Source organism: Enoplosus armatus, chromosome 3 (genome assembly GCF_043641665.1).
Source record: "Enoplosus armatus isolate fEnoArm2 chromosome 3, fEnoArm2.hap1, whole genome shotgun sequence".
Lineage (NCBI taxonomy): Eukaryota > Metazoa > Chordata > Actinopteri > Centrarchiformes > Enoplosidae > Enoplosus > Enoplosus armatus.
In genome coordinates, this window is record NC_092182.1 from 10997989 (window position 1) to 11013691 (window position 15703).

Below are 15703 nucleotides of genomic sequence, written 5' to 3' on the forward strand. Positions count from 1 at the left end.
TCCTGCAGCCAGCTGCTGCATTAGCATCACTGTGCATCTCTGACTGCTGGAAGCAACCCACTTTTAAACAATTGTTTCATGCATTATTAACTAAGGTATACATGTCATGCAGGAATGTATTATTTAATTTCAGAAAACATATGCAGATTAATAATGACTGTGCACAGAGTTTGTCCAAGTGGCATGCAGACACTGATTAGTGTAATCTGTTTTACTCTCATATTAAAGCCTGCTGAAACGAATGACCTGTCTTATGCATTTTCTATAAGCTCATTTTCCTACTTTGTCCAGAATATTCATTAAAGGCCAATCTCTAATGAAAAAAATCTGAATAGAAAGTGGGCTTTAACCTAGTAGGGTGGTGAACTGAACAATGACCTGAGTCCTCATTCAGACCCGTTTTACACCAAGCATCCATATTTATCTCATGTGAACTTAGTGACTGTTATGTACAGCTACACCTAGAGGCTATGACACGTCTTCAGGTAATTGCTTTTGTCTGATTACTGTGGGATCACAGCTTCAGACCCCTCTCACTATGAAGCTGAAGGACCCAGTCTTGGTATTTCTAAATGAAAGAGAGAATAATACTGAAACAGTAGCCAGCGGTATTAAATTATCCACAAACTACACCAGTAGAACAAGGGCATTTATTTGCTGCCTGTAAAAAGTCTCTTTTGTAAGCCTTGTGCTGCATGCATCTCATTATGCCTTCACATGACAGCAATAAAATAATCTAAAATAAGCTAAATGAAGCTTTTATACATCATTTCTTATTGTTCGTAAAAAAGGTACTACGCATAAATACATAAAATTCATTAAACAGTCCAATTTGGAAATGAAACACTGAGACAGATTTCTTTCCATTGTGTTGGGTATGGAAAGGAAACCATGTCAGTTTCAGTCGTTATCAGCCAGTTAATCACTTCTTCCACTAAGAGATCTTTACCAGCTCCTGTTGGTTTGCCTCAAGAGAGCAGAGTTGTTTTGTTACTATGAAAGAAACTACATGTAAAACAGCTAAAGACCAAACAATGCTGCAGAGAAACAGAATGAGAGGAGCAAAAAAAGAGTATTTTTTTTCTCAACCGAGTCCCTTGTGCTGTTCAACAAAATTCTGCTGCAGTGGTTTGTTGTGCTGAGGTGTTGAGTTGTCCTCCTCCCTGGGAGCCTCTTCAGGCAGCTTAGCCCACTTTCTCCCTCTCTATCCCCCCATTTCTTTGCAGCTCTCAGACAAATGCCTGGGTGGGTATGTGAGCGGGTGGGAATGCAAGTGAGGAAGAATTAAACTAACTGAATTTGATCAATGAGTAAACTGCATAGTCACACTGAAATTATACTCGTGGCTCTATAAGCCCCCCGTATCTCAGTGGTGGTACATACCGCAATGCTACATTCTCCATGGGGCGGGGGGCAGGTAGGGTGGGGCTGTGATCTTCTCACATGTACACCGTAGCTGTTCGTCACGTACCCACACTTGGTATCTGCAAGGGTTGTTGTGACAGACTGCCGCCTGGTTGAAATGGTGGCCATATTTCATTGGCCAGCCTGTCACCACCAGCAACCCCGACTCTCTGAGCTGTGCCTCTGCAGGAGTCATTACACAGCAAGGCCACTTCTCCATAGTGTGCTAACGCACACATGCATGCACACATATGCACATTAGCAGGCGTGAGAATGAGTTATACCTCTGGATTAGCGGGTTGGAGAGATGGGTGAAATGGATGCTAGGGGGGTGGGGGTATGATTGCAGTTGCTGCATAGGCTGATCCTGATTCAGCTTTTTGTGCCTTCAGTGATTGAGGGATGAGAGCCAAACACTGTACCTCTCTGACTCACACACTGTTCTCTGTTTATGACCTACAGCTTTTACCTCCATATAACCTTAGCTTTCATAGCTTTATTGTACAACTTTTTTAGCACATATAGGCAGCTTCTTTATAGTCAGTGTAAGTTAACGAATTGTTTAGTCTATTGAATATCAGAAAATAGTAAAAAATGTGTTCATATTGTTTGTTTTCTGAGAATCGGTCAATTTACAATGATATAAAATAGGGAAAAGAAGCAAATCCTCACATTTGGAACCAACCGAAGTTTGTCATTTTTTTTCTCTATTAACGAAGCAAATCATTAGATTAACTAATTGATTATTCACCACAAGCTAATGGTGGCAGCAGATGAGAAATATAAAGTTGTGAGAAGATAGGACAAAATTGATCACGATCAAAAAGGTACACACTTGTGCGCTGCATCTGCATGCACCTGGCACTCCTTCCACTGCATCACTATATCTTGTGCACATGCCCCATAAACTCCTCCCCTCCCCTGTCTGGGAAGAAGGTTGTAGCTGTGGCTGGAGACAACGACGATGTGACCTCAAAGTGGATGCGGTGATCGTATCTCATGTGATAGTATCTCATGCTATCGACTGCTGTTCTTGCTCTCATCCTTTGTCTGATGCAACATATCCCCCCCCCCCAGCCTCACTGCCTTCCACCGGCAGTCAGATAAGGATCGGCAGCCATCAGCAGATACAGCCTTTAACTCGTGGTGCTGCTGCCCGCCCTCTCCTCACAACTCTCACTATTTCCTCTATCTCCATCGCTGCCATCTTTTCCTACAGCCATTTTCAGCATGCCACTGATGTGTCTTGGAATGCAGTGATAAGAGTCTGCTGCGTAAGGACACACACCAGTCACGTACGCATGTTTAGTATCATGCATCTTTTTCCCACTGGGTTTTATGTGTGTGTGTGTGTGTATGTGTGCACACAGTTTGCAGTGTGACAGAGGCTGCCATGCACAACCATTAGATGACAGAAAGAGGCTATTACACACTGCGTTAGGTTTCAAAGCACTGATGCTTCCCTCAGGGGGGGCTTTTGAATGCATGCGCACATGCACACAAAGCTGTCAAGGTCCCCAAGAGTCATCTGTGCTGACCGGACTCATTCTGACAGAGGAGTGAAAGAAAGATGGAGGAAGAATAAGAAGGGATGCCTGAACGATTGATGGCTGTTTTAATCTAGAAGTAGGGAGTCATTACACACCATCACTCATTCACTGGAATTATGACAAGTGTCAACCTGCTAATAAAGATGGGTATGAACCTTCACCCACCTGATGTGTCTGCACATGAAAGACGTCCACGCCCAGCCGTCGCTATTTGAAAGTAGTCCCATGTCTTGGATGATTCTTGTAATTCTCGATGCTTAGAGAGCGCTATCCAAGATTGTCGAGGTTGATTTAACTTACTACACACACTGTCAGACAGACCACTCGCACAGACAGACACACACTCAGCGGGCTCCTTCCCATGCTTGTGTTGTGGATTAGTCAAATCCCCTGACTGGCTGTTAAGCTGATTAAGGGGGGTGTTATGCACTGGTCATTTGGAAACACTGGAAAGAGTGTATGCCACACACACACACACACACACACACACACACACACACACAGTGGGACATCTGAGATTAATATTGTCTCTCCGGTTGGCCTAGGATGATATAATATGTGTGTGCGTTTTTGTTTGATACCTATCCATACCTCCGCAGACAGATGGTGTAGACCACTATACTGTCATGTTTTGCATCCCTATGGTGAAGCCAGTATGTGTGTATATGTGGGTGTGTGTGAGTGAGAGAGCGAGTGAGATAGAGAGAGAGAGAGAGAGAGACCGAGATGAAGGTTGTTGGAACAGACTGAGGCCCAGATGGCTGTGTCCGGCAGGGACAGGAAATAGAGGTGACACCAGGTGGATAGTACCCTTGAGGACGAACGACACACACATACACAAATTAGCCTAGAGGCCTGTCTCAAATCATGTGAACTGATTTAGTGCTAAAACAATCTGACAATCAATTGATTTGTTTGAAATTGGAAATTGAATCGGCAACACTTTTGATAATCAATTAATTGTGAATTGTTAATTTGTCAAGCAAAAGTGCAAAACCTTCTCAGGTTCCAGCTTCTCAAATGTGAGGATTTGCTGCTTTGCTCTGTTTCTCAGACCCAACAAGCTATTTGAAGAGATCCCATTGTCCCTGGAAAATTGGAATGAGCATTTTATTTTTATTTTTTATTTTTGGACTCTTAATTAACTAGGGCTGCATCGCAAAAGAAAAGAAGAAAAGTCCCTTCATCTATCCTCAGTCCCTGCATCTGTGTGAGGCGTACCCCCTCCCCCAACGCACATGCACCCTGTCAGCGCCTTTTCCAGACTGGGTTAGTAGAGCAGACATGGGGCTGTAAATGGGTGAGGAGCTAGTTAAGTTTTGATAAGCAGCCTTTTTCATTATGCATAGAGACCCCAGCCCACCAATCTCCAACCCTGCAACCCCTCTGCAACCACAGGGGAGGAATCCGAGCATGTGATGGCTGGAAAGGGCCGTTGGTGTCAGGAGGGCTAAGTGTTACAGTGTGATAGAGACGTAGAGTATACACCTGGAAATTGGTAGAATTATGATGATTTGGCAGAAGAGTAGATTCGGGCAGCAGGATTAGTTAAATCCAGCTGAAATTGATAGTGGTATTGTTGTAGGTGCTTTCCACCAGTTGGTTGACATGGGAGACTGACCCCCTCCAGTAGCTTTGCAACCCCTGACCCCTGACCTGTGCTCCCAGCTCACGGAGTGCAAGGAACCCTGACGAGAGCCCACATGGCTCAGAATGTGGGCCACAGATGCATTAACACACACACACACACACACACACACACACACACACACACACACCTCTCATCTTCCATGGGAGTCCTCTTGCCTTCCTGTTGCTGCGTTCCTCCAGCTGGAGATGAAGCATCTCACTAGCTAGTAAAGGGTTAATGACTTCCTGATCTGAGTAGTAGTGCAGAGGAATTTACCCCCGCTGAGTACTACCCCCCACAGTAACCTCCCTGTCACCTCCCTTTCTCTCTGTCCTCTCACCGAGCCTCCTTCTCACCCTACTCCATCACAGCCACCATGAAGGGTGCGACATGAACAAGTAATGGTGATTTCCACACACAGGCTATAATTTAGGGGGGAGGCGAAGTATATCAACAGGCCCCTGTTATCATTTGTCACTGGGAGAAAACAACCCTGTAATACTCTAGCATAATAGATATAATATTTACATCTCGAACGCCTCCCCTTTGACATTTTGGGAAACACACTTATTCGCTGTGATGCTGAGAGTTAGCCGTTAGCCAGTCTTTTGTAAATTGGGAGGAAACATAACTTTATATTAAACGGACAGACACAAGAGTGGTATCGCTCTTCTAACTCTAACTCGCTGCAAGAAAGTAAGTGAATTTCCCAAAAATGTCCAACTATTCCTTTAAGGAGGCCTGCTGCTTATTCTTCAGACTTTTTCTGCTCATTCATTGTTAATAAGATATTTACAAATAATGATGGGAAATATTTCCCGAAAGCTCATATTGTTGCCTTTTTATGTCAGTGCGCCCTACTTTCATAATCCATTTTTGTATTTCCTGGGTCATCAATGGTTTAATTGGTGCACGCAGAGTGTTTGTTTGTTTTTGTGTGTGTGTGTGTGTGTGTGTGTGTGTGTGTGTGTGTGTGTGTGTGTGTGTGTGTGTGTGTGTGTGTGTGTGTGTGTGTGTGTGTGTGTGTGTGTATGAAAACTAAAAGCTGAGAGGTCAGAGGCTTACTTCCTTGCCTGGCTGAAAGCATCCATCTCCGTTATAAAGTTGGGCCAGAAGTGAAATTTTTGAAAGCACCAAAGAGACCCCAATAACATTTACCTCTTGAAATATCCTGTTCTTTACTTATTTATGCTCAAGCACAGTACAGAGTAGTCTCTGTCTCTCTGCCTGTCTGTCTTCCTGTCTGTCTTCCTCCTCTCCTCTCCTCTCCTCTACCATACAGAGCAGGTCTGCCATGGTTTGGCTTCAGTGAGGTTTTCCATGTCTAAAAGTCACTAAGCTCGTTAACTTGCCTCCTTAAGAAGACATTGCTTTTCCTGAAGGTTTCAAGCTCTGGGTGAGAGAGGAAATGCCTATATAAGTTTTAGTGTGTGTGTGTGTGTGTTTGTTTTCAGAGGAAAGTCCAGACCCAAGGAAAAGACATTGGCTGGAATCTTTCCATTCCTGCAATAGTTTTCCCTCCAACACTTACTGTACTGTAATTCTATCTTTTCCTCTACTCCCCTCCTTACTCGCTTGTGCATGTGTGTGTGTGTGTGTGTGCGTGTGTGTGCGTGTGTGTGTGTGTGTGTGTGTGTGTGTGTGTGTGTGTGTGTGTGTGTGTGTGTGTGTGTGTGTGTGTGTGTGTGTGTGTGTGTGTACAGTGAAGCCGTATTAGGCAGGCATGTCTGGAACTAATAGATTCCACCCTGCTGAAGAATCTTATTTGGAAATACTACCTGCAACCTGAGGCTTCAGACTACCAACTCATTCAACTGGCTAAAAATCACATCCAATAGCCCCACCATCTACTCACACACACACACACACACACACACACACACACACACACACACCCGCACTGCTTGCCCCCCCTCAACCTGCAAACCCCTGGCCCAGTTTCTTTCCGTCAGTCTCCTTCCCCTCTTTTCCTGCCTGGTCTCAGGTTCGGAGGGTTTTACTCCACAGCTGCCTGTTTTTCTTCTGGCGCTTTCATTTCACTCACACACACCTCAGTCCAACCCCCCATCCTGATGCACTCACACACATATATGCTTCCTGTGGTTGTTTTAGTATGACCCTCCCCTCCCGTGTGCTCCCTACTGGCAATGAACTGGTCCGACTGACTTCCTGTCTCTCTGTCCTCTCTTCCTGTGTGTACAGGGATGAATGGACATATTATTCACCCCCCCCCCCCACACACACACACACACACCCTTTACACTGCTTTCTGTTCTTTCTCCTTTTCTTTCTGCTTCTTTCATTCTTCTGAGGACAATAGTATGAGCTCACAGTGGTACAACTCAAAACCATTACCACCCCCTCCTGCTCCCCCTCCTCTCCACCACTCTGTACTGCAGTATCAGCCCCTGGAGCAACAAAGACCAGGCCTTACTGCATAAACACAGTGTGCTCACGTGCTCACACACACACACACAAAAACACAAACAGAATGGGTAATTTTCTACCTCGCCGATGGCTACATCTCCTGGTTGGATGTCTTGGGTTTCTTAGAACTAGTTAACTGTTGAGTGTGTGTGTGTGTGTGTGTTTTCATGTTCCCGCTGTGTTTGCTGATTACCTGGCACAGGTTGTGAGCACTCAACCCCAGTGCTGGCAGAGAGGCTTGTGTTTAAAGGATTATCCTGGTTTATAGAACTTGGGTTTCATATCCCTGGTTTTAACCTTCGTTTCTATTGATTATGATACACTGGACTCACCAAAGTAATTACTGAGGTCTGGGAACACAGCAACATGGCTTCAACAAGGTCTGCATCTGACACACCAAGAGTTTATCTAAACCACTTCGTCCAGAAGTAAAACTGAAAGTGAGAGCACCAGAAATGTCAGTAATAATCCCTATATAGATAGAAATGTACCACAAGTATGGTCAAAGGTCAAAGTTGACCTAGGAAGTCGGTCTGAAAACTGTGATGTATGTTCACAACACACAGTTTGGGTAATAATTTTACCCTTTCTTTAGTTTTCTCTCCCAAATAAGTTTGTCTAAGCCTGGGTTTGTGTGTAAACTCTCTGATTGAGTTTCTTGACCCATCCAACTCCTTTATACTGATGTGATGCCACGTTCCCCCAATCTCTGTAAGGGATGCTTCGATCTGATTCGCCCAATGGTATCGGACCGGATATCGGACACATGACTGATCCACATTTAATACAGTTTCTTCCTCAATGTCATTGAAAAATGGGATTAAAGATTTTAAATTTGGGGAAAAGAAAGCACTGGTGTTGCTTTAGAGCTCAATGTCGGAATCCGTATCAGGAAAGAAAAAGTTGGATCAGTTCATCCCTAATCTCTGCAATTAACTTGGTGAGTACAGTGTTATATTTAGCAACAGGTATCGTGGTCAAAAATAGTGAAAATGTAAATTATCTTTTAAATGAACATCTGTCATCTGTGTCGGTTTGTTGTTCCTCTGTTGTTTGTACTCTCCCCGCCCTCCCTCTGCAGCCAGTTCAAGCCTTGTCTCGAACACTCATCACGTCTACTTGTAGACAGTTGCCATGTGTGTGTGTGTGTGTGTGTGTGTGTGTATGTCTTTACAAACCAGTCCAGTAATAGAGGAGGACAGATCTGGGGTGGGGCTTCCAAGAGCCGGCTGGATGGCTGCCGTCAAAACAGCTCAGAGTGACAGCTTGGACTCGCAGTGCCACATCACTGACAGTGTGTATGTGTTGTGCTCATAGCCCAGGGTGTTTTCAGGTATAATGAGTGCTTGCAGCAGTATGTGTGGTTCCTGTATCTAGGCCAGCTCAGAACAGCATCCCGGGCAGCCGTCACTTCTGTCAGCTTCCAACTAAACCGACTAAAGCTGGTGGTATGTTTTCTGCAAAAACTAGCCTCAGCTACAAAATGTAATAATGCAGGAGAAAAAGGCTTTCAGGGCCCCACATTGTGCTTGCCAAAATGGGACTCAAGTGTTATGTGACTGCTTGTGTTGCCTTTTGGCAGCACCTTATTTTTCCTTCTGAGCATCCATCCACATATTTGTATGCAGCAACATGTCCGACCCTGCCTTCAGCCTCAGCCCGCTGCAAAATTAACAGTGGGCATTGACCATGGTGGTAATGTCATTCCAGTTTGGTTACGCTGTCTCTATCCATCATCTCTCTTTATTTTTGTCTTCCTTTTTCTGGGCCGGAATAAGCAAACAAATCAATAATGGATGATGAGGAGGGGCAGGTTTGGGTGAAATAGCCTGAAGGAGAAAAAAGACATTGGACTCCTCCGATTTCTGCCATTTCATGCTCATGTTTTTTTCTATAGAGAGGGAGGATATACATTCACACACTTAATCACACAATACCACCCCCTCACCTACACTGAGTGTCAAAATAAGCCAACAGGTGGCTCCTATGGCGGGGTAGAGTTGCGACAACAGGAGGAAAACAAACAAACAAAAGATCTTGAAAAGGAAACAGCCGTCAGAATCAACTGTGATCCGTACAACATACTGTCTGTACACTGTCCACTGTACTGTGGATGTTGAATTGGTGTCAGAAATGGACTTTCATGACATATATATTTAAATGTACGTAGGCATGTAAACATGTAGCTCTACACCAGGGAAGTAATGCTACACTAAACAAATCCTGAAGGGCCGTAGATACCTGGTCTTATTTTACAGCAGGATTTCTCAGCTTCTCAGTTTTTTCCGTGTGAATGAATGCAAATGTTGACTGTTATGGTTTGTCGCTCAGGAGGGAGTGACCATGGTGATTTTGGTGTCCTGTGACATCACTAGATACCTTCTATAGGTCAGTATTTAGACAAGTTGTTATACTGCTTCGAAGGTTAGCAACCATCTCCTTCTGCTGAGCAGTTTGGTGTTGGTTGGACTGGTGAACAAAGTGAAAAGTGTGTGGACAAGGCTCGTGCAGACAGAGCCAGACAGCCCTCAGCACTACAGACAGAGGAGGAGGAGGAGGAAGGAAACAAAAAGAAAAAGGAGAGCATCAGTAAAGTAGAATCCCAGAGCCTGATTACAAGACCTGCTCTCATCTGCTTGGAAAATGTGACGGGGCTGTCTGGAGGGGGGTGTGGAGGCGTCACATTCCAGTTCACATCCCACCTCTCACTGGCTCAGGGGGATGATGACCGAAAGGAAGACCTGCATCGATCTTTCTGACGGCATCCTCTCCTCTTTGCTGTACCAAGCTCGACCCGTCTCTCAGCTAACACTCCTCTCCTGTTGGCGATAACAGCGTCTAGATGGATAAAGACTTTTTTGTTTTAATCCCTCAGGGAAATTCAGCTTAGCAGCCAGTATCAACAAGGTATAGTGTGGAGAGCTCAGGGTTAGCTTTGGTTGAGTCATACAGCCATATATTTTGTAAATGGAGCGTGCTGTCGGAATCACTCTTCATCCTAATGTGACTGTTACGGGCCCGAGAGGGGTTTTGGGGGCACAGGGCATAGCCTCCCTGTTAAATTAATTTTACTCCCATTAAACCTGCTTTCTAAACATTGGGGTCACATGGGACTTTTTCTCTCTAGAAAGCTCCCTCCCTGCGGATTACCTTGTGCTTTCTTTCACCTTCTTACGCTCCGTATGGATGGAAGCACTTGTTTTCAATTGAGGTGTGTGTTGTTGTGTTGGGTTGGCTAATTACAAGGCCGCCATCTCAAGGATTTGTGTTGTAGCCTTGAGGATGGGACAGTGACTCACCCCCCATCATTGACGGCGCTGTGCAATGAGGAAATTACACACACACACACATACAGACATGCACAGACCACGAGTCAATAACACATGTTGTCAAAGCAAATATTCACACCAGGTCATTAGCACAGACACATGCTGTGTGTATGTATGCATTTATTTGTTGCGTATGTGAGTGTTTGCGCCGTAGTGTCATAATGCCCAATAACTCCTCTACACTGGACTTTTAATCAGTAAAGAATGACTGTGAGTGGACACAGCCGCTGGCTAGTGGCACAATGTTTAGGTCTGTGTTTATGAGAGAGGGAGGGAGAAGTGGGAGACGGGGGAGGAGCGGGCTGGTCACAGACACATTTAGATATCCCACTTCTCTTTGTGGTAATGAGAAACTGCGCTCTCAGCTGTTAAACACAAAGGCAGCATCAACAGTCGCTGTCGGTCCGCATGGACGGCTGACTCTCTGCCTGCCTGTGAGTGTGTGTGTTTGAATTAGTGTGTATGTGAGGGGAGTCCATACTGCGCTATACTGAATCCAGGATGGAGGCCAAAACCATCCGCTTTCTCTACAGCCAGCGTTGTAAAGGTAGGACAGCTGGGGCAGACTAGCCATGATGTAGCTGCATAGGCTGGCAATTGGTGTGTGTGTGTGTGTGTGTGTGTGTGTGTGTGTGTGTGTGTGTGTGTGTGTGTGTTTGTTGTTTCTTAACTCTTTAGGATGCATGCGCAGCTTACTCAGCATTGGCAGGCAGCAATGAGAGCATAGCATTAATCTGTCAGCTGTCAGCACTGATCCAGCTTATCATCATCGTGTGTGTGTGTGTGTGTGTGTGTGTGTGTGTGTGTGTGTGTGTGTGTGTGTGTCCTTGGGTGTGTGTATATGTGTGCACGTGTTGCTTTGTGTGTCCCAGTCTATAACTGCAGTGGGCAGGACTCTCCAGAGGACTTTTTTGTAGCCAGTGATTGAATATGGTTACTGAGTGTGTCTGCACTGAGTGCACTCTATTAATTTGAGGCCAGACTGGAGAGCAGCATGGAGGAGGGAGATGGGAAGGAGGCGGGAGGAAAATGAAAAGTGATAAGCTGGGATAAATGACTGCCTCTGGAGATCTCTATGTGTGTGGAAGCGGATATCTGATCGCACACACACAAATGATGATGTACAGTCTACGCTTAACAGACTGGTGGGAGAGGGAGTGGATTTCAGCCATGACTCCAGGCTGATGTGTCGGGGTTCTGCCAGGTGTTTCACTGGACTGAGCTCCATCCACATCAGGCGAACTGCTTTAGACTTTAACATCTTACACATTGTTGTGGCACGCATCTTAATGATAGCGCTGCACTGTCAACAGTAATGTATGCAGCTCACTCCCCAGTTGTGGGGTTAATTGCATGCAGTTCACATTTTTTAGAGAAAAGAGGTCTTTGATTTTAGAAGTGCGCGGGAACAAACATTCTGTGCAGGCTGTCCTATGTGTCTTCAGTGTGTTGATTACACCTTGATTGTGATTGGTTAAGAAGTTAAACTCATCTCTGTCTCTTCCCTTCATCCCGGCAGAGATCCGCGCCCAGCTGGTGGAGCAGCTCAAGTGTCTGGACCAGCAGTGTGAGCTGAGGGTGCAGCTGCTGCAGGACCTGCAGGACTTCTTCAGGAAGAAGGCAGAGATTGAGGTGGACTACAGCCGCAACCTGGAGAAGCTGGCCGAGAGGTTCCTCACCAAGACACGCAGTACCAAGGACCATCTACTAAAGTATGGGACACTCACGGCTGCACACACACACACACACACAAAGCATTACCACACTGGACAGCAGGTTTTTATATAATTTTGCAGATGATTTTATTTGTTTAGTTCAAGTTCCTGCGACAGCTTATATTCTTCCCTTTAGAATATTCAAGCTAAGATGAAAAGATCAAAAAATTGTCTTTATTTAGCCCTGTAAACAGTGTAGAGTGCTTTCAAAATTAGTGACTTCCTTCCTGAGAAAAGAGAAGTAGAGACGAGCAGAAAAATGAAACAGAAGGCCAAGAGGGACGGTGAAGGAGGCCTTAGTGGCTTACATCACTCACTGCTTCCCAGTTTGATCAAATAATGGAACACCAACTGATTTATTGCTTATACATAAGTATGCTTTCTGTATATTTATGTTATCAGTGAGGTCCTGTGAGTCTGTGTGTGTTTGTGTGGAACAGAAATGACCAGGTGGTGATTATGTGCTCTGACTATTTTGCAGTGTCTTGCTGTGTGTGTAACCTTGCCCAAACAGGGATTCTCTCTCACCAAAGAAGGTCTCTCTCTCTATTGCTCTCTCTCTCTCTCTCTCTCTCTCCCGTCTGTCTATCTCCATGTCTCTTTCTCTCTCTCTCTATTGCTCTCTCTCTCTCCCGTCTGTCTATCCCCATGTCTCTTTCTCTCTCTCTCTATTGCTCTCTCTCTCTCTCGTCTGTCTATCCCCATGTCTCTTTCTCTCTCTTTCTCTCTCTCTCTCTCTCTCTCATTTCCTCATTGACACATAAAATGCATGCAAATACACACTGGAGCTCATCAGCTTTAGCAGCGGGATGTGTTCTTGTATAATTTATCTAGCGGTTCTTGGTGGGAGAGAGCGGTCTGTTTCCCTATGGGGATTCACTGAACTGCTATCTAATCATAAACCGCACACACACTCACGCACACACATACAAATTCTGTTGAGCTACCAGAGATAAATGGAGGCAGAGGGTGCTTTCAATTTAACTAATTATGCCTCCTTGCATCCTTGCTCCTCCATCTTTTTAGCCCGGGACTTGGAAATTGACCAAGATCTGCCAGCACTGAGGATGTTTTAATTCCTTAATTGCATCTTCGAGAAGTGAGGAGCTTTGAGCAAGAAAACACAGATGTAGCAGTGTTAAATGGGTTGGCTATGCCCTTTCGATAGAAACGTGTATAATGGTTTATCACTGCTGCTGATCTGAAGGGGCTGTGGAGCTCTGTAATCGTTACTGCAGTATCATTAATACATCATTCCTGCAATACTGTGTTTTTGATGTGAAATCCGTGGGGACACGAGTAGTCGCTCCAAGTGTGTCACGATTTGCGGGACAGCTGTGCGTCAACAGTAATGGCTTACTCTTGAAAATAGTGGTGTTGGATTGAACAAAGTCTAATTTCCCCCCAGGGATCAATAAAGTATTTCTGATTCTGATTCTGATGACCCCCCCAGTCGATACCATTCCTCATCCTGCCATGCTTGTCTGTCTTGCATCTCCCAAGCAACAGATGCAAGTGATGACACAAGGAGAAAGCACCCATAGCATTAGGGTCCAACTTTGGGTTGTTTTTCAACTTCTGTCAGGATAAATATAAGCATTTTATGAGGCCCAAAACGCAATTTAAAAAAACATGTGTTTTTACTCTTTGTCATTTCTACCTAGCAATAAATAAGATGTTTGTCACTGAGTAGAATACTGCTCTTGGTCGATGAACAAAATCAGAAATCAATAATTGTGCAGCAGCACCCTAATGTATCATTTTGTTAAGGCTGCACAGGCATAGCATTTGTTTAACTGCTTCTTCATAGAATTAACTGCTAAGAGAATTAATGTGTATTTATACATATGTACACATATATGTGTATATGTGTGTGTGTATATATACATATATACACATATATGTGTGTGTGTATATATATGTGTGTGTGTGTGTATATATATAAAAAAAAAAATATATATATATATATATATAACAATTAGGAGAAACATTGATATTTATCATTAGATTTTACTGTAGCAATACTATTTGTGTTTTTGTTAACCTTTAAGCTGTAGAGGAAACACTAGCCGATAGACAGGATTTTCCAAAATTACCAAAACTATTGAGAAGGACTGGACTCTTTCCTCTTCTGCTCGTCTTCTCTTTCTCTCTGACAAACTGTTAAGTGTGACCTTCCTCTTTTCCCTTGCAATGTCCTTGTTCTCCTTTCATATGTCTCGTGCATGTTTTTTTTCCAGAAACATTAATTTCTCCGCTGGGGGCAAACCCACATCCATGCTTTCTCACACACGCAGGCACAGACTAAAAGGGATCGATAGGTCCTCTAAACGAAACCCAATTCCGACCGAGAGGACATACCCCCAACACACACACACACCCTCCAGCTCAGGTCAATACTGAGACAGTTGTAGAGTGTGTGTTCCCCTGTGTTACATGTTGGGGGAGGGAAGGGGAGCAGAAGAAAAGGGAGGGCAAAGGACAGAGAATAAAACATGTAGTTGAGCAGGTCAGCTACTGCAGCTGCTTCAGCAGGTCTGTTCACGTCATAATCTATCAAGATGTCATAAGGCAATAAAAATCACAATTCACTGACTGACAAGTGTTCAATCTTAACTTTTCATTTCTCATTCTGCTCTTCTTCTACTCCCTTTTTGCTTTTCTCTTTATCCAACATCTGTGTAACAGTCTCCCTGCATCTGCTGCTGCTCAGTCCGGGTGCCATGCTGGAATTTCAGCTATTTTCCGGTTATGTGTGTGTATTTTTGTGTGTCTGAATGTAGGTGTGTGTGAGTGTGTGCCTGTGGCTGTTTCTCTGTACGGCCAGGCGTTGATGGTACTCCAAGCAATGTGGGGTGTGAGGGTTGTGTGTGTGTGTGTGTTGATCCCGTGGAGACCCCTGGTATTCCTGCTATTTGGCAGACTGCGTACAGCAGTGGTTGGGGGTTACATGGTTTAACTGTGGTGTGTGTGTGTGTGTGTGTGTGTGTGTGTGTGTGTGTGTGTGTGTGTGTGTGTGTGTGTGTGTGTGTGTGTGTGTGTGTGTGTGTGTGTGTGTGTGTGTGTGTGTGTGTGTGTGTGTGTGTGTGTGTGTGTGTGCGTGCGCGTGTGTGCCCTGAGGCTGACAGGCTGATTGGTCACATGGAGAAGCCCTCACAAGTTGCACACTGATTCAAAGCCTATCCTTATGCTAAATATTAGGCCAGTTTCACTGTTAATAAGCTGCAGGCCCTTATACAACCCATGGCTACAGCGACATATTAATTCAATGTGGTTTTTGGGATCTGACTCTAAAGATCACATGGTCGTATGACCACACGTGGACTGAACATTGTTGTTTTGCATCTGTTGTGGCTGTATTGATTTAAATCTGCTCTGCACTTTTTTTTCTGCTCTCCCTCTGTTATGTATTTACTTTGTTAATGGTGCTGGAAAATACTAACATAATCACATTTATAAGAACAGGGGATTCATTAGGAAACAGCCTTTTTGATTCTACTTATAGATTCTGTATGTGAAAGCTGAGTTTAGTCTACTCTTTGTTTTCACATGCATCAACACACTTGTATTGTTTACAATATGGTGGACCAGAGGGAGGACTCGATAAACCTAAACTTCACTTAAAACTGTATTAATACAACAATCTCT

General features: G+C 44.5%; 1 protein-coding gene across 3 annotated transcripts in view; it reads left to right on the plus strand.

The window, feature by feature from the left end:
• The window catches only part of srgap2 (SLIT-ROBO Rho GTPase activating protein 2), a 49767-nt gene that overhangs the window by 16250 nt on the left and 17814 nt on the right, over positions 1-15703 (plus strand). For all 3 annotated transcript variants that reach the window (XM_070903489.1, XM_070903490.1, XM_070903491.1), the window contains exon 2: positions 11860-12052. In XM_070903489.1, coding sequence (XP_070759590.1) covers positions 11860-12052 — 193 coding nt within the window. The remainder of the gene's footprint in view (positions 1-11859; positions 12053-15703) is intronic.